General features: G+C 34.5%; 1 protein-coding gene across 1 annotated transcript in view; it reads right to left on the reverse strand.

Moving 5' to 3' along the window:
* CFAP54 (cilia and flagella associated protein 54) overlaps positions 1–25,779 on the reverse strand; it is a gene marked incomplete at its 5' end in the record, with an annotated part of 122,449 nt that overhangs the window by 12,443 nt on the left and 84,227 nt on the right. Inside the window, 15 exon segments of the mRNA XM_080610036.1 lie at positions 3,076–3,217; positions 3,737–3,829; positions 4,582–4,687; positions 6,463–6,571; positions 7,781–7,936; positions 9,369–9,495; positions 10,720–10,902; positions 11,100–11,257; positions 12,215–12,353; positions 13,829–13,931; positions 19,378–19,547; positions 20,511–20,617; positions 20,975–21,185; positions 22,545–22,598; positions 25,081–25,203. Of these exon segments, the coding sequence (XP_080466162.1) occupies positions 3,076–3,217; positions 3,737–3,829; positions 4,582–4,687; positions 6,463–6,571; positions 7,781–7,936; positions 9,369–9,495; positions 10,720–10,902; positions 11,100–11,257; positions 12,215–12,353; positions 13,829–13,931; positions 19,378–19,547; positions 20,511–20,617; positions 20,975–21,185; positions 22,545–22,598; positions 25,081–25,203 (1,981 nt within the window).

Below are 25,779 nucleotides of genomic sequence, written 5' to 3' on the forward strand. Positions count from 1 at the left end.
ATCATCTGCCATTAAAAAGTAAAGTTTCTACAGCTACTCAACATTCACAAATTTTGAAAGTGTAGTAAAATATCTAAGTCTATTCAGTATCAAATAAATGCATTTCCAACAAGTATACTGATTGTGCTTAAATATTACTAGGTTATGCTATTTGCATTGCAGTCTTTCACTGGAGATCTGATTAGGAAACAAGCTCTGTCTAGGCATTATAAACAAGCATAAAATGTTAGGTGCAGTTTTGAGGTTTAGATACTTGAATTTGGATGTATAATCATCAGTGTATTCATTAGATGTCTAAACCCACATTAGAATAAATGCATATTTATTCAATACAGTCAAAAGAAGTTTTAAGAGCTCTTAAGCCTCTAATTTAGATAGCTAGTAGCTATCACCTGAGTTGCTCTATAGGCTCTATCACTGGTAACTTCAGCTGAGATATACATGTACATTTTGACACCCACTTCTAGTTACTTTACTGTACTTATAGTTCTGTAGTGAGGTAGAATACTTCAGTTTCATTTGTTGCTGCAAGGAAAAAAGCCAAGCTTTTCTGAAATTACTACTTTCAGAGATGCCAGGTTTCTCTCTAGGCAGCACCTATATGTGCAGTCTAGTTCTGTTCTCAGCTATAAGGTTGTCATTTGTATATCCAGCAGCTGGCCATCAGATATAGATGGATAGTATTAGGGCCCTGAAATTCATGTATTCTTGCTCTGCTTGAAAGGTCCTATCCATTACCATCTTTTGTTTACAGTGAAATAAACCAAGTATGTACATAACATCTGGGGTTTTAGTCAAAACACATTCAATAATGCTCAGACTTCCCATTTGCACTATACTGAATTCTCATAAACAGGATCCCAAACTGAACAGATTTCTTTCTGATGTGACTTAAGTCTGATGCATCTAGAACTAAAAATAAATATAGATTATGATTATTTTTTTAATGCTTCAGATATAGTAAAAGAAATTAAGCTTTGAGAGATGTTTTTCTGGTATCATGATGGCTTATAAATAATTATTTAAATAGTTATTATCTTCACTTCCAGTACTTGTAAACTGACATAAAAATCAATCTTGATTTCAGTGAAGATTTTTTTGCATTAATACAATTTAAAGGAACTCAAAATGAAACTATCTCAGATGATAGCCTTTTTTCTTGTTGGCCCCAAGAACAATAACTTATCTATGGCAGTTTTCTAGAAGAAAGAAAAAAACCATACCAGATAGAAGATTTGTATTATAAAGTCTTTTTAAATAGTTGTGGTAGCGAATTAAATGAATCCATGTTATTGTCTCTTTCTTCTGTCTGGCCTTGGTGGCAAGACTTTCTGTTCCTTCACTTTGGCTCTGCTTGTCTTCTATGATTTGCTTGGTTTCAGTAGAAAATGCTTTGGGACTTTCAGAGATAACATTATATCCATCTGCAAATCCATAACAGTTAAACATTAGACATTAAGAGAATGGTTGCATTTCAAAAGCTATTTCTGCATTGTGTTGGAGTTGACTAATCTGTAACTAAAAATGTAGCTTATGAACCTCATTTTTGTTAAGAGGAAAATTCTTTCTATTCTGCTTTAATATTAGTTGAACTGATAAGTTATTTCTCAAGACTGTTCTTTCAAGAAGCTAAAAGGAGTGGAGAGCAAAGTGCTCTCTCTTGCTCTTTCTCTCTGAATTTAAATTAAACCCCTTATTTCTATATATTGTTCAATAGCAGATGTTTACTAAATGGAAACCGTAGTAACAGTCATCAGTCCTAACGACAGCAGTTGAACTTCCTAATTATTTATAGGGAGTTACATACTCTGCAATGTTTTTTTGTCAGCTTCAAACCAGCCCCTTCGAGATATTAAGCACATTATCAATGAAATGTTTTCTGAAGTATGGACTTTTAAAAATAATCTTTTTTTTTTTTTTTTTTGGTGTTGCATGGAAGTTAAACTTATGTAAAAAGAGGAAAAATATATCAGTAGTTATCACTATTCATTTTTCTTTTCACTGCACTAATACATGGCTCCTCAAAAGCCTACACAGTTCTGCTGTTTCTCATTCCAAACTGGACAAACATTACATTACAGTAATTCCTAATAGTAAACTTCCAGAAAATAATTATGTGTGCTTCTACAAAATCTGAATGTCTCCATTATTCCTGATATTCAACTGTCAATTGTAAAACCAGAATGTAGTTAAAATGGCTACATTGTTTATAGATGAAACTTAAACAATGTGTTTCACTAATGGTTTTACAGAAAATATTTAGCATGCTGTGCTGATAATTTCCATTTCGATTTACCTTTATATATTTTGGCCTACTATTGCTTTTCTACATTCTCTATTCTTCTTTGTATTGCCTAACAGAACTATCAGGAAAAACACCTGCTGCATTTGCTAAAAGAAAAAATGATCTGTAATTACAAGCAAATGGAGCTAGTACAAAACAATCAGATTGATGGAAAGTCTTAGCATATAACACTTGTTTTCATAAACCAATCAAGACACATATGTTTGAACACTGTACAGTAAGCAGACATTGCTCAGCTTTGCCAGCAACAGATTGCAGAGCAATTCAATCTTTGTCAGTCACTTGGGATGACTGAAATTAAGCCACTGAAGCAAAATTTTATCACCAAATTAATGGTTCCCAGTTTAAAAATAAACACAGATATTGTGTCTTAGTGTTTATATAACATCTGGTAACCAATATCCCAGAATTCCTAGTTCAACTGGTTTATTTTTAAATCAAAAGCTTCCATTTCATCAACCCCATTGCATGTAAAATAAATACAAAAGTTGGAAATAAACCAGGAAAAGGCAAAGTTCTACCAAGCTAATGGAAGCATCTCTAAATGTTAATCCATGGGATAGAAAAAACAGTGGTGATTTTTTTTTTTTTTATTATATAGACTTTGAATTTTAGAATACAGTATCCAGGCAGATAACTTACTTTGCTTTTACTTTCCAAATTTGACTTATAACTTTTCATAAATGAAAATTATATATTAAATGTATTACTAGGTTACATGACATATATAATTTATTAATGTTCAAATATTACTAAATATAAAGGAATACCAGACAAGAATTCTCTGTATGAAGCAAGAAGATCCATGGAAGCAAATTCTGGGATTTTCTGTTGCACGGCATCCTTCATGCTGTGTTCTTTAATACTCTTCATTCCAATTAATAGCTGAGAATCAAGCACAGCTTCACTGACCTAAAAATAATATTTATTTTATTCAGAACCAGTTCACTACAATATTTACATAGATTTTAAAGTCTGAGAATAGTAAGATGGTGACAAAAAATTAATTGCTCCATATACCATATTTTTAAAAGTCAGGAAAATACCCTATTTCTCTTTGACATATAGTACATACTATACTTAAATAAATCATTACTGCTGACAGCTTAATTATTACATAAATGATTTCAAATCAGATATCCTCATCTGGATGCCACTGCTGTATACCCACATGTCAAATACATGTGTAGACATATCAGGCAGGGTGCTGTTTTATTTGCACTGAATCAAACAGAGCCAGATCTGTCCAAGAGTGATTAAATGTACTACTCAGACAGTGTAAATTTTAATTTCCTCAAATAAGACCCATGCCAGAAAAATCAGGAAACCTTAATTCTTGTTCTTGTTTGCATTGTCTTGTTTGCTTGTATAAGTAGCATGAGATAAAATTAAAATAAAATAAAAATTACCTCTTTAGAATATTATACCAACCTGTGTAGCTGCTCTCACTGCAACCCAGGCTTGTACTTTGTAGCCTTCTGACTTTGGAGATTCCTCAGGAGAAGAAAGTTCTCCAGAAGATATCTAAAATTATACATCAGTTCATAATTAGGATTCTAACTGTATTATGGTAAAATATATTTTAAATACAGAAAAAAAGTCCTCCTACTTACAGAATTATTGTTTTGTTTGCAAGTTATAAAAATCAGCACTGATTGTAAATCCATGACTAATTGCTAAAATTGAAAAAAATTATCCAGAGCATACTAACTGACTGCTACTTATAAATATTCTCAGAGCAGCTTAAACTATAGTCAATACTGTACACAGCTTTGCTATAATTTTCCATTTTCTGGAATCTTAATTACCTCTTATGTTACACATTATACTTTGAATCTATGGCTTGCAGCCACTTCAGCGTGGCTTTTATATTCCTCATGCTGTCATACAGATTTGTACTAAAAAATTAAAATCTAGTAAAGTATAAATTTTGGCACTTAAAAATCAGTCCTGAATGATGTTTTCTTTGCAAGGTACAAATTAATTAGTACATAATCAGAAATGAAAACACTGTTGGTTCTGTTTCTTATTATTTTATACAGAAAATATTTTAAATGTTATTATTCAAGGCAATAAACACGAAAAATAACATCAAACAAGATAAAATTCTTTTGTTCTACTATACGATTTCTTTGTGTGATAATTCAGGTAGGATTTTCAATATCAGTATGATTTATAAGTCACTGTAAGTAGAAGTTTGGCAAGGTACAAAAAGTTCTAACAGAAATATATTTCCTGCTTTGAAGAGGCAACTACCCAAAAGATAGAAAACGTACGTTTGATTTGGAAGGCACCATCTTATCTGTATGTGACACATCCTCATTATTTGTGGCAAAATGCAAATATAATAGTGCTATTTCAAGGTATGATCTTCTTATTAACCTGTAAGAAACAACACACAGATCAATCATTGTTACTATCAAAGTAAGCACTGCAATGATACAGACTCCTGAATAAGACTAGACAGTCTCACCAAATAAATCATTCATTCAGCCCTCATCATCTACTTAAAGTGTATGTCAAATATAAATTGCATTATGTGCAACAAATATTCCATGAATAAATAGCAAACGTTTAGTAAGAAAACTGTAATTCTGCAAGGGAAATGATCTTTCTGTACAGAATCTGTATGAGTTCCTCTTCTTTCTTCAAGTTAAGGTATATATCCATTGTCCTCATTTCCCTGAAACCTGTGTGGCTGAAATTGGATATGGGTCTTCAGTCAAACTCTTTCAAGAATGAGTGAAAATATATACAGTCATCAGCTCCAACAAGCCCATGTCTTTCCTGTACTGAGGACTCCAGAGCTGAATGCAGTACTCCAGGTGGGTTCTCACCAGAGTGGAGTAGAGGGGCAGAATTACTTTCATCAAATTGCTAAAAATCATTATATCTGGAGAACTTCTCTGTCATTTCTATTCCCTACAGGTTTATAAAATCCTTTTTATGCAGGTTCCTCCTGGCTTGGGAGCTCTCTCCAGATCTCCCTTATGAATTAGCTTTCCTAAGTATAGCAACTAATTCCTGCTCATGTAATTATTATTACTGACAGCGTCATATTGCACAAACTTGGCTCTTTACATAGTACAATAAATTCCAGCTTTGGTATGATTTGTGTAAAGCAAAATACAAAAGCCAAAGAGTGCTGCACAGTTCAAAATAGGGCAAACTAAATGGGAGGATAGCAAGTTCTGCACTTGGTGACAATTTAGTTAACTTTCTAGTCTTACTAACAATAAAGGATTTGAGACATGAAGAAACAAATTTAATTAAATAATCCCATAGATACCAGAGAAGATCGGGATGTTCAGTTCTCTAAAATAAGAAAGCCAAGGTCCATCGATGTTGCTCTACGTTCTTTTAGGAAAACAGTAGCAAATTAAATAAGTGTAGCAAATTAAACTTGCAAAACATCACCACAGTCCATTTCTGTACTATCTTCCATCATGCTGACTGTTTGTAGAGGTTTATTACTATGCTACTGCTTCTGTGTTCAGAGTTCTGGTTCATTAACTTAAGTAACAGAATACCCAAACAAGCAACGTAAACTGCTGCCTTTACACTGTCTGTAACCAGACGTGGCACATTAGTCATTAAGACTGGTCAAGAAACTAAAAAAACTAAAGTCCAATATATCAGAGTTGCTTGACAGAATTTATTGGCTGGCTTGGCTTAGCTCTTCAGGCATCTACACTGATAACTAATGCCAAAGTCACTGTCCTGCTATCTGTTACAAACACATTTTCTATGCTCCTTCTGCCTCTGTTCTTCTGACTGTTCCTGGCTGCTAACCTTTTCAAGCTGGATTTCTATTATCTGGAAGGGTGCAGACCACACCTCATCTTCTGAAAGATGAATTAAGTCCCTGCTTAATTGATAACTCTGTTCCTGGTGTTGACAGAGAGGGTACAAATTTGGAAATAGAACAGAAAGCTGTAACTTTGTATACTTTAAAATATGTTTTTAAATGTTCTCAGCATTTGTTTTAAATAAGAAAATAAATAAGTAGCTCTTATATACTGCCATAGAAGAAAAATGTCCAGAACATAAAAGATGCTTCATAATAGAGTTCCCACACCAAATCTAAGAAAATGGTCAAAAAACTATATTAATTTGTGATTAAAATTATTTTGCAAGTTATATAGCTAGTTTCTTACTCAAATGCTTGATCATGTTGCTGGCTGAGTTTTATAGCTTCCATCAGGGTTTCAACAGCTCGAGATGACTTGTTATTGCTTGCTTCAGCTATCTGGCATTCTACCTTACCTAAGAAAGATATAGAAAGCAGATTTGCAAGGGATTTTTTACATTTTTTAAGACCCAACATGTTTTTACCTCCAGAAAAGATGAACAACTTAGTGTATTATCTATTCTCTTCCCAATAAGCAAAATCTTCTCTGATTTGTTAAAAGGTAATGCATGATGCTTCAATAGCAAATCACTTCATAGAGTAGCTAAAATAACCAACCTTTGGAATCATAATGACTCCTAAGGTATAGTGATCCTAACTAGAAGACCACTGTAACTAGAAGACCACTGTACATGGAGGAGTCAATGTACAGGCACAGTCCTGTTCTGTGCTGCACTATGCTGCACGTACAGTATAGCCTTCAGGCCTGTGTCGTTTTGTGCACATCCCTTAGCCACAGGATAAATGTAGCCAGCTAGCTGTCACAGAAGAGCTTTCTGGCAGCATCTTCTCAGTACCACTTATAACCACCTGCCCTTTCTGTGAAAATGCAGCATAAGTCCTTATGTGAATATGCTTTTTGTGTGAAAGTAGAAATGATTAATAGAATTATTTTCATTTAAGAAAATCTTCTAACAGCTCAAAAGACCAAAAGGAAACCTTTCCACAGACAGGATCTGCGTATTGTGCTACACCCTGATTGGAAGTGGATTCAATACAGCACAATTTGGGGTTTTCAGCATCTGAAAGGCTGTAAGATTATTTACACAATCCTTTTTCTTTATAGCATTAACTCCAGTAAATAGCATTTTAGGAGATAATATAGAGAATCTTGAGTCCCTTTCTGGCTGGGATCTTAACAAACCAATACCTCCTGAGCAAAACATAATGCCATTAAAATCCAAATTTAAACACTGTGTAATTCATTAGCTTTGTTAAATCAATTAGAAACACTTTCTAAGCCTCTCATTATTAGTTCAGACTAATGCAAAGAAGCTAATTAGTTTTCTACAATGTCCTTAATCACATTGGCTACGCTCTTTGATACCTGGTAACATACAGGTGGGAGAAGTTCTATTGCAGGTTTGAAATTATTTGTTGCATAATGCATCCTGAACTATGCTGCTGTGATATTAAACACAAGCAAGAGATCTACAGCTAGACAGGGTGAGAAATATCCCAATCTGTTCTATTTTTACAGTAAAATGTCTCCTTTCTAAGAGAGGCCACATGCATTAACATCGCCTAGGAAGACTATCATGATGTACAAACAGGGTTTTATTTACCTATCTGAAAAAGAAGTTCAGCTTCCAGATCTATTCTTTCAGTTGCAGATGCTCTGCAAAGCTTCAATGCTGATTCTAAATGTTTGAGAGCACCTAGCCATTGCAGTGGGTCTCCTCTTGCAGGTGCATAAGCTACTTTTTCAGCTAATGTGTGTCCTAAGGGAAAGAAAAGAAAAAAAAGAGAAAGGGACAATTCTCAGTAAATTATTTAACAGAAAACTAATTTATGCAAAAAGAAGCAACTTTCTCAGAGCAAATACTGTTAATGTATTTTCTGTTACAAAACAATTCTCAAAAATCCGAGTGATTAATGGATATAAATACAGAGCTATAATGTTGTCTCACTACTTCATGGTGCCATTGAGGTTTACCTAAGCCATCCAGAAGAATCTCAGGGTACACAAATCAACCCTTTCACAAACTATCTGGAAAGATGAGCAATAAACCACTTTATAACTATTTGACCTGGCAGTTGCAGGCAAAACCTAAACCTCTCTGAGCATTTCTAAATTCCTTCTGTGCTAACCAGTTCTAAAGGCATCTTTGATGTATTGCATCCCTCTTGTACCATACTCCCAAATATTCATCTATATTCATAGCATCTTCCTAAAAATGTGGATTCTGAAACAGGAACTGGTCAAACATGGCCAATACTATGAATAAGGCGGGCCATGCCTGCACTGATAAGCAGTAAAGCACAAGGAGAGTGGATCTCTAGAGCAGACCATTGATGACCAGACAGCCACAGCAGATGCATTTCAGAGTATTTATTTTGGACCACCTCTATTCTAGTCCTAAGGACTGAATAAAAAGTAATGGTTGGGGTGCACTGATGTGCTTCTCCCAGAGCATATATTCCTGAAAAGGAAGTCAGAGCACTCTGAGGACGCTTCACAATGCAAACAAAAGTGCAGTAAGTGATTTCTAGATTTTTTAATCCATTATAACTCAGATATACACCTAATTAAGTTTAGCAGGAAGAACACTGAGGCAATATCCCTTTCCCTATATTTGCTATATAGCAACAAATCTCAGACAGATCTCAAAGGTTTTCTTATGTTACTATTCAGCATATTTCCAAGTTTCTATATAAAGAAAAGTTAGCAAGAAAAGTTATTAAAGGGTAACAACCATAACAGACACTATTTATTCTATTGGGATAAGTAATTATCACCACTATTCCATGGTGATTGGTAAATACTAAATCATTAGTTAGCTCCCATATAACTGCTTCCAGAGAGATAGAACTTATACAGGAAGTTTTCACAGAATGAACATTTTGTACAGAAGCTGGCAAAGTATTTTTAACTTTCACTTTTTAAAAATTGAATTTACCATTTTTAGCAAGCTATAACATTCATATTTAAGCCTCTGTTGATCACAGTTCCTGGAAGAATTGTACCTTGCTTACACACATTGCATGGAGCTGAACAGGCATCTATTCTTAGTTTTTGGAATATTTTAGTTGTATAATGAAAATTATTTATTACATCCTTTAATAGTTTTCATGTATAAGTTTATCTGCTGTTGCATAAAATATGAGTGGAAAGTAATGAAAAAATAAAATTAATACTTGCATTTTTCTTACCTATTCTCATTTTGACTTGGGCTAGCAAGTTCATGTGTGGCAAGTAGATATTTTTTGTAGGTAGGACCAGGCAAGTCAAGGTACTGTCATCTATTTGCTGTTCAATGGGTTCTCCGCAAACAAAAATCTATGAAAAGAGTATACTTTGTAAAATCAAATTGCAGACAGCGAATCAAATAGCAGCCTAACAAAGTAAGTTAGGCATGGCAAAAACCTGGAACTCAAATGAGTCTTGTAAAAGAGCATTAGAAAAGGGCTTGAAACTCCCAAACTCATTTACTTCAATTTGTACTTTTTTTTTTTTTTTTTTTTGCAGAGGAGTTTGGTAACAAATGAATAATTTCAAAGAACTTTTGATCAAATTTATCCATGTTAGGCTTTGGTTTCTAAAATCAAACTCCCTCAAATCAGTCTTTAAACAATCGATCTCCCAAGTAACCTGAGCCCTCAAAAGAAATTGTCATTTCTACAAAAAAATCTGACATCCAACAAAGGCCAGGAAAAGAAATAACATGTATGAAACAGTCAAACTTTTCATTCATGGAAATAAGGTGGTGGGGACATGCTGTAAAATGTTAAATTGCTTGAAGGCTAGTAAGTCTTACAAGTGGATTTCTGATTTTCAGGTTATTCGCATGATTCTTTATTAGCTGGGTAAACAAATATTTTAATGGATTAAACTTCTGTATTAGGAAATATGAGGAAAGAATTTGATTCAAAAGCTTTTCTTCATAAATTGTAGCAAGAACTAGTAAAGACTGCAGAGTGCATATCTATTTTTGGATCACCAAATAGGTAAATGGTTTTACCATACATTCTCCTAGCAGATTCCATGTCTTTTGCTTTTTTATTGCATATATAAATTTTTACATGGAAATAATTTCTTCATACTGATTACAATGATCTGTCAATCTAAAACATCACAAACAATAGACTGCTTTATGTAGACTTTCTAATTCAAATTATTCTAAGTTAAGATACAATTTTATAAGATGTGCATCCTCCTTGAGGTGCTGAGTATAAACATATCCCTCATTTCAAATAGGAAAAGGGAGTGTTCCACATCTCTTTAAAAGCTGAACTATGTATTCCAGTTTTCAGATACGGATGTACATTTTGCAAGTATTCAGTATGTTCAAATTGTATGAAAATACCAGACTATATACACGAGTACACATGATGAAAATGCATAAATAAATTTGTCAAGATTAATTACCTCTTTACACTATGTAAAATAGGGAAAATTGATCAGTTAATAGGAATAGCCCTTTTTAATAAATCTCTAAAATAGCTTCCAGAATAGATAATTGAGAATTTGCAAATGCTGTGTAAATCACCAGCATATACTCACTGCTTTAATGGTAAGCTCGTGTGCCAAAATTAGTAAGTTTAATGGTTCCATTGTAGAAGAGCAATGTTCTGTATCTTGTGTTTGCAGTGTTAGTATGTCTGCCAGCAGAAGCATACTTTTCACAAGAGTCAAAGAAGCTGGAGGGGAAATTAATGTATCCTCTTGGAGTAAACTGATGATACTCTGTTTGGACATAGACGACATAAACCAAAGCAGTTACTACTTTTGCTGTCTATTTATGAGGACAAATCACACAAAGTGAAAAAAACCATCTATTTTAGAGGCCCTATTTCAAGCTTATTTAATGCTGGCGTCAGCTGTTCTGACTACGTGAAAAATACATCAAAGAAAAGCAAACAGTTTCTCCTTTGTGCTCAAACCTCCACAAGAAGTTTAATGTCTGCCACAGGACGTTTTTCTTGCAGGTCAAGAATAGCAGCTTGCACCATCATTTCAGCCTGAGTCTCAGTATCACCAAAGGCTTCTGACTCTAGTATTACTTCTTTTAGCACACTTCTGCGTTCAGCCACATAATTTTCTAAAATAAGAGAATATATGAATAGTAAAAATTCAATAGAAAGACTTGGCAGTTTCTTCTACCATGCTTAAGAAGTCACTTCCGTACTAAAACTTTACAGAAAACCTGACATTATAAATTCCAAATTTACTACTTTATTAATTCTGTGCCAAATTTACTTCAAAATAAAAAACAAACAAACAAAAAAAACCCGAGTTTTTAAACTTCACTTGGTTTAAATTCATCCAAATGCATTCTTTATATTTAAGCCACTAGTATAACTAATAAGATTTTGTAGATCAGATGTCATTCTCACCCATGAAAAATATTCTACATATTCACAAATCTGATCTTAGTTATTTCAAAATAGTCACAGTCTTCACAGGAATTACACAGAAAAGATTAAATAAGGGTTTGACTACAGACCTAAACTGTGATTTTGATACTTATGTGAGCATCAAAGTTAATACTAAGTTCATAGAACTAACAAATTAAAAGCATTTTATTCATACTCAAACTGCAATATTGCGTTTTGTAGTATCTCACTAAAATTCTAAAAAAACCAGAAATCTAGAACATTTTTAGAACATATAGGAACATTTCATTTATGAGAGATATAAAAAGTGAAAAAAAAAAAAACCAGAGACCTTTGAAACTGGAAGTATGTAGCAACAGTGTTTTTTAAAACAAGCATACTTAATTACACCAGAACATTTTAAACTTTTCATGCAAGTGATTTATCAAAAGATAACGATAATTAAAAGTAATATAATGCTTTGCATTACATACTCTAGGGAGAGATTGCACTCAGAAATGTATTTTCCTTATTGCATTAGATTAATTTAATACAAATCATTGCTCAGTGATAATACAGCCCCAGAATTAATGTTAATATTTTATTTTTGTATGAATAAGAATTGTTTCTGAATTTGCCAGGATCTAAATTTACCAAAGGCCTAAACCAAAAAATGGTAATACCTTCCATATCACCAACACCATGTATCTGTGCTACTAGTGCAGTCACTAATGTTGTACGACACCTTAGCCATAGATGTACATTTATATGATCTTGTGCTGTTACACTGTGAGGCAGTCGAACGTCTTTGATGTAAGAGTCCTAATAATTTCCAAAAGCAAGAGAAATGTTACTTTCTAAGTCAAGTATTCTGCTACAAACAAATCAACAGGGCAGCATCAGTCTAAATTAAATTCAATTAATACAAATGTATCACAAATAATAACATCATTATAACCAGAAGTTTATTTGAAGGACAGATACATATTATTTTAATAACTGGAGGCTTATTTTTTAACTTTTTTTTTTTTATTTATTTTTATTTTTTTAACTCATTATTTAACTTTTAACTTATAGGAAAAAAACAATTGTAGCAAATTAAAATTAAACCAGTTTTTATGAGAGACCCCATTAATATATCCATATACTATATAGCAGTTTGGACTTTAATCCTCTCAAACAGGAACATACACAAAACTCTAAGGCACATAAAAAGTCTACTTGTAGAGTAGGATCAATAGCAAGTTCTGGTACCTCACTGGTGATTAGAAATAAAATTTTAATGTTTTATTTCTAGTTTTTAGTATTTTGAATGATTAGAAACAAATATTAATGTATAGTACTGGAAGTGTCTAGAAGAATGCTCAACTCTCTGTGCCATCATCCCATATTATAAATGCAGAATTTAAACAGAATATAAAAATAGTCCTATTACCAGAATTTTACAGCCGATGTTTGACAGATCTGTTCCACCAAGCAATAAATGGACAGTGCACAACCTATGTTGTACTTATACAAAAAATCATTGCTTGCATTGGTGTAAATAAAAAAAAAAAAAAATAGCTGTAACTCAGTTACTGGGTACATGGCACTCCCAAGAAAATGTAGGAGCAAGTGTAGAAAGACAGAAGACCTTGATAAGCAATACAGACAAAACAATTAAACTGCATTCAGGAAAGTCTAGTTTTATGCATGTCACAAAATCTGGCCTCACTGCTCAATTGCTTTGTCCATGTAAGTCAGTTTGATCTGCTGTGTGCTCAAGAATAAATGCATGGTATACTGCATATTTGCTTTCCAAAGTATACGTCGGTATCCCTATGTTTTAGACAATAGGAGTCAGCTGAAATCTTGCTGAATTTGGAACACGGCAGTTATGTGAAAAGCAATGGTCAGTCTGGCTCTTTGAATGAGGATACTCTTAAGTATGTTCTCAATCAGAAAAAGTAAAATACCTTAACTGAAGAATACAAGATTTTCACCTTATAGCTATTTTTCCCACTTTCTTTTTGTTTATGGAGAGTTAAAAGATTCTCATTGTTGCCAATTGAGAGTGTACAAATAAACAATGTAATTCCAAACCATACGTAATTAAAATTATGATTACAACATATTAAATATACTATAGGCAAGCAGGTATCTAAAATACATCAAACATAATTTTCCCCCCAGGTTAATGGCAATCACATAATGCAGATGTCTGCTATGTTCTAGTAGTATTCTGAAAAGCAGTCAACATTCCATGCAAGACTTCATATACCAAGAAGCAATAGTTTAAAACAAATATCCACACATACCAAACACTGTTTTTCATCATTTTCTTCTTTAAAATGTGTCTTTTCCATCCTAAAAATTTCTGCATCTTGGAGAAGTCGAATTGCAGAAAAAGCCAAAGCAGCGCTGTGACACAGAATGACATTATCAAAAAATACTAACTACATTTGCCATTTTGTGCTTTTATTATGATAGATACTTCATTTCTGACTAAGTCAGAGATGTCTTTCAGCAGTTATCAATTTTTGCTTCAGTAGAACAAAAAAAATGCATTTGGACTGAACATGATCCGGCTTCAGTGTGCGCTCGCAGCCCAGAAAGCCAACCGTATCCTGGGCTGCATCAAAAGGAGCGTGACCAGCAGGTCGAAGGAGGTGATCCTGCCCCTCTACTCTGCTCTCGTGAGACCTCACTTGGAGTATTGTGTGCAGTTCTGGTGTCCTCAACATAAAAAGGACATGGAACTGTTGGAACAAGTCCAGAGCAGGGCCACGAGGATGATCAGGGGACTGGAGCACCTCCCGTATGGAGACAGGCTGAGAAAGTTGGGGCTGTTCAGCCTGGTGAAGAGAAGGCTGCGTGGAGACCTCATAGCAGCCTTCCAGTATCTGAAGGGAGCCTACAAGGATGCTGGGGAGGGACTCTTCATCAGGGACTGTAGTGACAGGACAAGGGGTAACGGGTTCAAACTTCAACAGGGGAAGTTTAGATTGGATATAAGGAAGAAATTCTTTACTGTGAGGGTGGTGAGGCAGTGGAATGGGTTGTCCAGGGAGGTTGTGAATGCTCCATCCTTGGCGGTGTTCAAGGCCAGGTTGGATGAGGCCTTGTGTGACATGGTTTAGTGTGGGGTGTCCCTGCCCATGGCAGGGGGGTTGGAACTAGATGATCTTAAGGTCCTTTCCAACCCTAACTATTCTATGATTCTATGATTCTATGATTCTATGACTGTATCCTGAATCTGTAGACACTGCAGTATGAAAGTGAGAAAACAGCAGTAAAAGAAAAAGTTTTGCAGACATAACCTGATAATAATGGATAAACCAAAATATATCCTATCCTGCTGGAGCAATTAGAACTCTACTATGACTCCAAGTTACGCATATCTGTCTTCAGGAATGGGCTTTTATAAATTAGAATACGTAAAAATACTTCAAATGACAAAATATTAGGAGAGTTCTGTATCTAATCCACAACTAGAAAGGTAAGAAAACATGTTCCTTAAAGCCTTTCCAGGTTATATGCTAATCCTTCTGTTAAAACCATATGATAAAATACTCACAGGATCTTAGTAAACACCATCAACTAAAAAGTGAACTAGATGCCATCCTGGCAAAACCTCATCAGTAAGCAATAACATGGCACTGACTCTCTGCCCCTCACCCCCAGTCATAAATCCTTTTCTGGAGTTTGCTCCAAACAGCATCTAGAAAGATATAGACACTATTAGGTCTGGTGCAGCATTCAATCACACATTTCAAAAAATTGTGGAGTTGGAATCTCAAAACATTGTTAGGTTTCTTAAAATGTTATCTAATAGTTTGGGTTTTTTTCTTTTTAAAGCTTTCAGATACACTGTTAAATTTTCATGACATTTATAAAAATGTATATATATAACAGCAAACTTTGTGAATGCAATTATTTTCATTATATGAAGACACTTTCAAAACCAACATTGAGAAGATTCTTTTCACAAGAGGATTTGTTGCTCAAAGAACACACTACTTGAAATAGAACTGCCAACACCAATGTCTCATGTTATTAGTTTTCCATCTCTAATTGTACATTTTCCCTTACATCTATAAATCTCTACTTTCCTACCTCTTCTCTAAAAATTTTTTGGTCTTGGGTTTGGTTGGTTTTTTTGTTTTGTTTTGTTTTTTACAATCCTACTTATTCTCTACCCACTGAAACGTGTTCCTAATAATGCAAAAGTAGAGTAGGGTATCCCTAGCTCACCTCTTAAAAGATTCTTCCTCAGGTCAATTGTTAAAATTCTATAACCAAAGTTCCTATCTATGCTGTTCTTTTATATAGAGAGACTCTCTTTACATGAAGACTGGCTGCTATGAAGCACAAAGAAAAAATAATTTATGAACACCTTCAGTCCCTTTTACACTGCCAGAACACTGTAAAGAGTTTTTAATGCAAGAAAGATGCAGTCTCCGTGAATTTACTGCTGTTGAGACGTTCTAGACTAATTGCTGTAAAGGCAGAGTTCTTGATTCATGCTCAAAGTCAGAACATGAGCTGCACTACTCTGAAATTACTCACATTATTCTGCCAACATATATCTAAGCACAGGATGGATAACCTCCAAAGATAAGAGGGTAGTTAAAGTCTTCCTGTCATTTCTGATTCTAGCCTGCTTGCTGTTTTTGTGATGTAGACCTGGATGGATTACACCAATTCAGCAGAGATATACCCCAAAGTAACAATGAGAACCAAACCCGTTAATATCTTGCCTTTCAGCTCTCAGAATTCAATCCTTATGAACCTCCTTCATCATCCCTTTACCTTAGTTTTATTCCACAAAATGAAACCAGAATCAATCAATGTTGAATTTGATGATAACTTTCTCTCTAACAATGGAAAAGACAAAACAGAATTTGCTTATAAAAGCAAAACAACAGTAAGGATAATGCAAAGCAATATCCCTACTGCATTTTCATTCTTTTTATTAAGAAGAGTTCTCCCCTGAAACCAGGCATCAAAGTTAAAATTACAGCAAAACCTGACATTTTTCAAAAGATTGTTTGAGACGCTATGTCCTAATGTTTCTCAAACAATTTGGAGAAGGCACAGCACTCAAGAGTATATACAGCCTTTTAAGAATTATCAACCTAAGTTCCTGAGTACCACTGCCTCCAGTTAACTGCTGTTGTCAACATTTAGCAATTCTGAAAATTAGACCACTTTCATCTACATGCTTACATATAAATGACATGAATAAAATGTAGACCACAAGCCCAAAGATTTGTATATGTATTGTTTTAAACAGTAATGTATTCACATAAGCAGACAAGCACATATTTGGGTAATTAGAAAGCTCATATACTTAGGGGGGGACACCATGTAAGTAGTCTCCTTGAGATCAATGGAATTAGTCCTATATGTAAAATTATTCTGGGCACAAATTTTTTTGCAAGACAGAATCTGTAATGTAGAAGCTTCACTTGATGAAATTTTTGTGACCCTCTTCTGCTGTCAACAAGAGTGATGTGTTTATATATTTCCCTTGACAAAATACATATCCTTTTATCAGCTGAATCAGAAAGTGACAAGATGATCAAAATAGGAAAGTACAGCTGACTATAACAATTTCACCACTAAGTCATTTGCCAAAGGAAAAAATGATGAATTTCTGTAATATCATGCAAACTTTGATTTCTAGGCTGGCAGGCAGGAAACATCCAGCTGTCTGAAGGAACATTTCATTTGTATCTAAGGCAGATATATCAGCAGTGTCCATGGATGGCAGTGTAATAAAATTGTAAAACAGGTTAAAAAAAAACCCAAACAAACAACAGTTTGTTTGTTGGTGGTTTTTTTTCCTGCCGCTATCAATATAAAAGGCCCATTAAACACCTATCAAAAATTTGAATGTTCTCAAAAATGGTCCATAAAATGCTTGACATCCATTGGTACCCTTGATACTCTAAGAAAGTTTCTTCAATCTGAGACAATTTATAAGCCAAAAAAGAAGCTAAACTCTAGGTGCAACTGCATGTCAAAAAGAAGGGTCTTGTACTGAAGATAGTTTGCATACTGGAACCCGTTTAGCAGGGTGAGAACGTTTTGGTCTGAACTCTACTAATACAGGTTTTTAAAAGCATAGTATCAAGGTAAACTGGGTTTGTGCACAGGATATTTCATAAATCTGCATACTAGTCCTTAGTTACTAACATGATAATTTTATTAAATCCACATGGCACTGGAAAGCACAATGAGGTCACTGTCCAGTGATTCGTTGTTTTTTTCTTTGCCAAATTTATAGTAAATTAATCTAATTCAAAAGGCATTCAAATAGGTTAATATTTCAAGATGAGAAATGTCCACAAAGAGCCTAGAAGTTCTTACTTCACATCTTCACTAATGACATTACCTCGAAATTATTACAGTCCTAATATCTGAACTTTGGGGAAACTTTTACTTCTTAAAATAACATGAACAAAACCTGAGTGAAAGACAATACTGCAGTACTATTTTCAATTCAGTAGTCTATACAGCACTCTGAACCTCTTGCTCTTGTTATTTTGTTTCTTTATTGCTGTGCCCTAAGCAGCTAAAAGGAGATTGTGCTATTTAAAGGCTGTCTGATTTGGAGGTTTGTTTATTCACCTAAGACAGCTGGGAGAAGGAAGATAGTTTGCTTTCGACATAGAAGAAAACATTTATTTTTTTTAATTGGGTAAAAGGAAAAAAAACACTGCTGCTGGTTGGCCTGCTGAATCACCTACAACTTCAACACCTATATACCTTGATTTAAGAATGTTACAGAAAACTTCACCAGTATTCCAACAATAAGAAATGTTAATTTTGCTTTTTTGCTTGGCACTTATTATAATGTAAGATTTACTGTAATACTTTTCAGTGTGTTTAGTCAGACCTAACAAAAGTTACAAATACTGATTACAGTCTACCTAATCACAATATAGTCTCGGGACAGTGCTACCACCTCTGTGTGCTGCATCTCTACTTAACGATTTGTACTCTCGAAGATTTTTCAACCTAATAAAATATTAGATAAAAAGAGGTTGACACTAATGAAAATTATGCATTGTTAGACTTTTGTCTTCCAACAGAAATTTATTTAAAATTACAGATATGCTAAACAGAAGACTCCTCCTAGCTAAAATATCAAAACAATGTTCAGAATTTAACATCTATGAACAGTTAATATATTTTGAATATATTCAAAGAATAGCACAAATGTAATTTCATGAAGTTCTCTGAAAGAATTCAGAACCTCAAAAAAATCACAGAATTTGGAAATTGTAATTTGGAGAAAATATCTGGCAGATCATGTAAATACAACACTATTTTAGACATTATCACTAACAATATGCCTGCTAAAAAAATATTTTCTTATATTTATGTTACATATATGTTAAAAGTTACATTTTACATTTTAATTTGACACCAATAAGTACACCAAGAAGAAATGTTCTTCTAGGACAGTAACAGTGGGCATTCTAGAATAAAGTAGAATACAGTAGTTCAGAGAGAACATCGGTGCTTAAAATTATAAAAAATGCATTATCTAACATATCCAGATTTTACTTTAACACAAACAGTGAACATTGAAGCTTATTCTTGGTTTTTGTATACTATATCAAAAAAAACACCACACAGAGAAATCATAGACCAATAACTGATGATCTTTTAAAAAATAAAACAAAGCAATAATAAAAAAATGAAATGCCATTTGTAGATATACTAGTGGGGTTGTTATGCCTGGTTACTAAGATTTAGAATATTAATGAAGACATAAGGATTCAAAGAAAAAAATGCTGATTTTTTTTTTTTTTTTTTTTAATCTTTGGTAGTCAAGGGTTTTAATATTACTTACCTGAAAGCTGCTTGATGCCATTGCTGAGAAATAGCAGCAAGCTCAAGTTTGGCCTCCAGAAGAACCTCTAAATCTTCAGCAGAACACTGAGATACCTCCCCATCATATTTGTCCTGTATGTTCTGCACAAGATGGCTAAGACTTTCTTCAGCTTCTGTCAGTAAAATCCCCTAGAGAATAAAACAACGCTATATGATTAAAAAAAATAATGAAAGAAATAAAAAAAATCTTTAAAGGTATTTTATTCAAATTTTTACAATATGCCTTTTCTATAAATAGATTAATTTTGCCTTTTTTCAGGTTTAAAGATTCAATGTATTGAAAGTAGCATCTTAACTGTGCCTGCACTATTACAATTTACCTTTACCACATATTTTAAGGCTTATAAATATTACACAGAAATTTTCCATTCTTCATTCTTATCTTGTATCTATACTTGATAATTTTGTACTATACTTCTTACTATACTTAGCAATTATAAACAAGACAATACACTATTAAAATAAAACATTAAAGATGTTGTAAGTATGTTCTTTTCTACCTATATTTTGACAGATCTTTGACTGAGGTATGTATCCTGAAAATTCAACTGTAATTTATGGTCTGTCTGACAAACGAAGCTGTAAGAAGCTGAGAACAGCACCAACCAAACATCCTCCAAACAAAGAAGCTAATAAGCTGTGGTGATATTTTCTCCAAAATAAAGTATCAGAAAGAGAAACATGAAAAAATCTGAGACATTTCACATAAATAGGCAATGGTTTTCCATTTTTTTTTGTAGAGCACACTGTTCATCAAAAGTCTCTGACATTCTCCTACACTACAGTCTGAAAGATGATTTTGCCTCAAAATCCCATTCAGTCTTTTCCCTTGTTGTTGAAACAGTCATACCAAGACCTGATTGTGACATTTCCCATGGAAACTGTTTGAAAAACTTCACCAAACCACCAAGACTTGATGTGTGGCTAGTAAGATTACAATCAGATTAGAAACAGAAATTTCTAGTCCTCTTATTCATGCCATTTCCCTTCATAATTTCTGTTATATTGAAAGCATTAGCAATGTGTTTGGAATAAACTGAAGTTTCTGAAGCCTTTTTTCCTTAAAAAAAAAAAAAAAAAAAGGCAAATTACCTTCAGCATGGCCATATTTAATTCATCTTTACAGTCAACAAGCTGCATCATTGTGCTGTTTTGTTCCTGTTGTCTTGAATTCTTATCAGCATTCTTACCAGCCTTACCTGTCAAATACATTTCAGATGAAATTTCAGTAACAGATGTAGAGCCAAACCATTCTCGGATACTCTTCATATTTGAAGAACATGCCCTTTTCCCTCTATTTATAATTTGGACTTTCAATATCAAAATAAGTGAGGAAGAATGGAATACAGCTCTAATGATATTAGGGATATTCACTAAAAAAACCCTTGAATAATCTCAGTGCTTATTATTTCAATAATGACTGATTTTTCTATCAACATTTAATATAAATATTGTTTATAATATGAAAAATTCATGTGTATGCAGTTAAAAGTGGAAAAAATATGCTTGAAACAAGTTGTAGAAGAAATGCACTTTTCCACCACCCTTATAATTACCTTTTGATGCTGTAACTGTGCTTGGCTCCTTCAGCTTGTTGGTATCACCAAAATATACGTGTTTTTCCACTTTTTCAGGTATATTATTTATTGTGGCAGAAAGACAAATAACGAAATGCATTTTGGCTAAAGTTAGTTTATTCATTATGTTTTGGTTGCATAGTGGCACCATTGTCAAAGACAGATTCCGATTAAATATGTCCTCCAGTACCTACAAGAAAGTTAACAATTGGGACTATCTGAAATGACATATTTTACACTTTTCTTGTTCAAGGTATATTCTGCCTCTATTAATAATTATGTTTATCAACAGTTAGTATAAATATTAGTAATATGCTCTTAGTCATAATGGATAAGTTGCTGTTTTCCTTTCCAAACTTCATTCACCCCTTAGTAGAATACGCTACAGCTCCAAGTGATCAGTTTTCCAGTAGAAGGTGCACCTTTGAAATTATAGATATTACTTTGCGAGTTCTAGTTTTCTGCAGTGTCTATAGCACTCTGTGAGCTAAGGTGGTCATAAAAAATATGTAGGTAAATCTATAGTTCAGAAATCTCAACTCAAAGGAAAGTCTGTTGTTATAATTCACCCTAACCTGAAAGAGTAAGCAAGGAGAACTTGTATCAGACCCTTCTAGCATATTTCATAGGATCCTTTTGTTATTTATTATAGCATCCTTGCTTCATCTTGAGTTTAATATTCTCACTTTAAATTTATGAATTTAGAAGTTGAAGGTCTAGACAGCTTTGCAAAATCATAAGGAGACCAGTAAGAGCCCCATATAGACTGTGAAGTGTTGAAATCAAAAGCTCAACTTCAGAATAAATCTGAAACTAGTGAGATCAAAAGCTGTCAAGATAGACATCTCATTTCTGTCTTCTAATATAAACTGTTGTAGGAGACACACAAGATTACTGTAAACAAAAGAGAGAAAAGCAGAGGGGAAAAAGGGAAGAAAAAGAGGGGGAAGAATACTGGTTCTTTTTCACATTATCAATTTATTTTAATGATACAGTTTCTTTTCCACATCCTATTAAAGTTTACCCCTACTGGCTCAATGAATTAATTTATGAATATGTGATTTTAATTAAAATGAGAAATGACTGTTCATTAACCTTTACAGACGCACTTTTGGGGGTTTTTTAGCTCCCCAGAAATGGGCTGAACCCCAATCTAAATTAGGACAAATCCATGAAGACAGCTCTGACTGATAGGAATTATAAGACTAGATGATGCATTTTTCTCAGTATTTTAGCAGGATAAACACCAGACCTTACAAATCATGACAAAACCTGAATAATTCAACTAGTATGTTTTGCACAAAGAAGTCATAGATTTGTATATATTAGGTCTCACATCTGAGAAATGGTGATAATGGCACTTGCCTCTGCCTTGAGCCATAAAATTTAAATTTTAGGAAATGGTAAACTGTTGAGGAAAATGTTTCCTATTTAGTGCTTTTTACTAATAACAGATGTATTTTCTGAACCAAATAATCTCTAACTGATGTCAGATAAATAAATATATATGTCTAGCATAAATTTTTTATCTCTTTCAGATTTTTTTTACCTGTAAATTTGTAACAGTCAGGAGAGATTCTGAGGAGTCAAATTTCTGTACGGCCTGTAAAGTGGACAAACCAAAAAATAAGTATTGTGTTACAATATGAGTATAAAATAAGTGAGTTAGCAGAGCAGTGTACAAGTGTAGTGCATTTCCAACTATACTTTGAGGGCTCTAAAAATACCAACAATTACTCAGCTTCTACAGGCTTTACCTGAACCATAACCTGAGACCCAAAACTATCCTTACACCTTCTATGCTACTCGGTAGAATTCTTCAACTTAAAGCAAGGCAAGAAAAAGACATAAACCAACAAAAGTCCTATTTCAAATTCTAGGAGCTCTATGGACAGCAACCATCAATTGCCTTTATGTTTTTTATTTCTAATTGTGGACTTAGCACATGCCTCCTCTGCTGTTCACCAGAGCACAAATCTGTGAATGGAATGGAAACAAGACCTACAAGTCAAGAGGAACTTGAGATCTCAGCCTCCTTGAGGGCTCTTAAAAAAACTATTTCTTCACTTATATGTGTTCCCATTTTCTGAAATCTGACCCTAATTCCAGTCCTTGCTCAAAATCCCTTTACCTTTTCATCAAGAGAAAAATCAGTCAACTGAGAAGAAGGAAAAAGCCAGAGGTAAAGATAATTTCCAGCCTTCCTTATAACTGGAAGCCCTACATACAACTGGGTTCTACGTGATTTTTATTAACTCTTTTATTAATTCTATACTCCAGATTTAGCCCTCTATCATCTCTGTCACTCCCTGGAAGATGAGTCCTTATTCTGAGAGCTGTTCAAAAGTCCAGCAAGCACTTAGCTTCTAGATATGTCACACCAGAGACCTAATGTTGCACCTCCTGTGCTATTCACCTGAACATTTACCTGTGAACCCAGTTACAAAAAGACAAGCGACAAATCAACCAGACCTCATCCTATCTCTATGAGCAAAATAGGCCTTAAAAATGCATTTTAATCTGGCTAGCATCAGTATGGAGTAAATGCATTCTACTGTAGCCATGAACAGGGAAGCTCTGCAGAATCAGCCTCACTGAGGATTCTAATAATTCTTTTGCCAAAAAAGCTGCTGCTGCTCTGTGCTGGTTTTAGCCATTGTGAGGCTGCAATGTAAGGACAGTCAGACCTTAGGGCAGCTAGAAACTCCCTCTCAGGGTTTGGTGAGGTAGGAGCAGGGAAATCAGCTCATTAAACTCAATTTTTCTCTGCAGTGCCAGCTTCACTGTCTACAATACAGGGTAAAGGAAGCAAACGTGAAGTCATGGAGGTGCGTTAGGAATTCCCCTTTCAGCATCAGCCTGTAATTATCACCTGATTAGAAATATCATCCTATTGCATGTACAGAATGTGGCTTTACAGTCAAGTTAAACACATACTGCTGTCAAAAGGGGTGTCCCTGCCTGTCCCACTAGTGCTTTACTGTATGTTTCATCCAGTTCCATCATGCTGGCACACATACGTTGTCATGGAATGACACCTACCGAAAAGCACTACTCATAATTGGGACTTTGATGGCATACATCCAGCAGTAACTCATTAGGTTATTTTGGTATGTGCTTGGAAAATAAGAAAAGCTATGTAATTGTTATGGTGGAGGCTTGCCCAATAGCTCTGGACTGTATCTGCCTGTACAGGTATGTTCTCAGGTAAGACAAAGAAGCCCAGGTCAATTGTTAATAGCTTCATAACCTTGTAGCACATCAGTGATCAAAGGTGAGATTACTACTTAGCTTTACGTATGGAGAAGATTGAAGTCATTGACCTGTGCTGATGTGACTGTCAAGGCTCTGAGGTTGCCAATATCTCTTACTGCCCAAGCATCTCCTGGGGTTGCCCCCACCCTGCCCAGGTCCCAGGACCCTATTTCAGGCCCTTGGGGCATCAGCCTCTGCCCAGAAACACCACAACAGCACTGGTCTCCAGCTCCCTACAGCCCTGCCCTGCCACAGGCCCTCTAAGCCAGGCCTGCCCATGGGCTCAGACCCTGGCCCAGCCTCAGCCAGACCCCATGGCCTTGTGCAGCCACCCCGGGGCTGAGCCTCCTCACCAGCCCTGATCACAACATCCACCTGCAGGAAGATGTCCCAGCAGAGCCTCAGCCTGTCCGTGGCCCCACAGAGGTGAGTCATGCCCTGGGCTGGGGCTGCCCCAGCTGCCCCTCAGCTACTGTGCCCCTGGCTGGGGTGGTGGGAATTTTGCTGTTAATGGGGTAAGAAATCTATATATATTTTTTATGTCCACATATAAAATCACACATTATTTTTTCAACAGTATATTCGGCATTACTCAATGTATAAAACAGACAGCATGTCCGTTTCAATATTTATTTTTGTTCCTTTTGTTCAATGAGAGGAATTAATGTCACTTCAATGCCTACTATTTGACCTGCCTATTGAAAGAAATTTAGGAATTTTCCAGGAATGTGTAATAACTTGCAGATGTGTAATAACTTGCAGGAGTATGTACAGTTTAATGAAGAGAATTGAGTATTAATAGTTTGATGTTGTACTTTACTGGTGTTTACCATTATTTGTTCAATTATTCTGTATCCTGCAGGTATTTTCCATGGAATTCTCTCTCCACAGTTAAGCAAAGACAGTTCATGAAAGGCCTCCGTAAAAAATCCTATATCTGTAAGTACTTTAATCTGTGAAAAAATAAGAGCCTTTTATTTAAATAATTTTCAGTTACACTTTTTACTCAAAAAAAAAAAAAGTTTTCAAATGGTAATTTTCAAGCAGATTTGGATTCTATAATAATACATTGATGGAGAACATTCTTTGATGGAAAGAAATGTTTTACATTTTATTGTTAATAAGTGAAATATCAAAGACCAGCGTTTCACTTTTAAAAACAAAAATGAACAGAAAGAAAGAAAACCATTTTTTTTTCAAAAACTTGCTCCTGACAAAGGAAACTTAATACATTTTAGCTACAGATTTGAGTATTAGTCCTAGATCAGCCCCTTATCAAAATCTGTTTCACAGACAGCACTCATCTTACTCTCATAGTACTCAGTTTCTCTCCCTAACCATATTAGCATTTCCTGAAAATATCTAAACCCAATAATATTTTGACTGTTACTACAAGTTAAATTCCTGAAAAAACAAAACAAAACCAAACCAACAAGAAAACATTAGTGAAATGACAAAAGTCTGTTCCCAGAAATCTGACAACCTGGATCCACACTGATACTGATAAAAAAATCCAGAAGTGCACACTG

Source organism: Psittacula echo (assembly GCF_963264785.1).
Source record: "Psittacula echo genome assembly, chromosome: 1".
NCBI lineage: Eukaryota > Metazoa > Chordata > Aves > Psittaciformes > Psittacidae > Psittacula > Psittacula echo.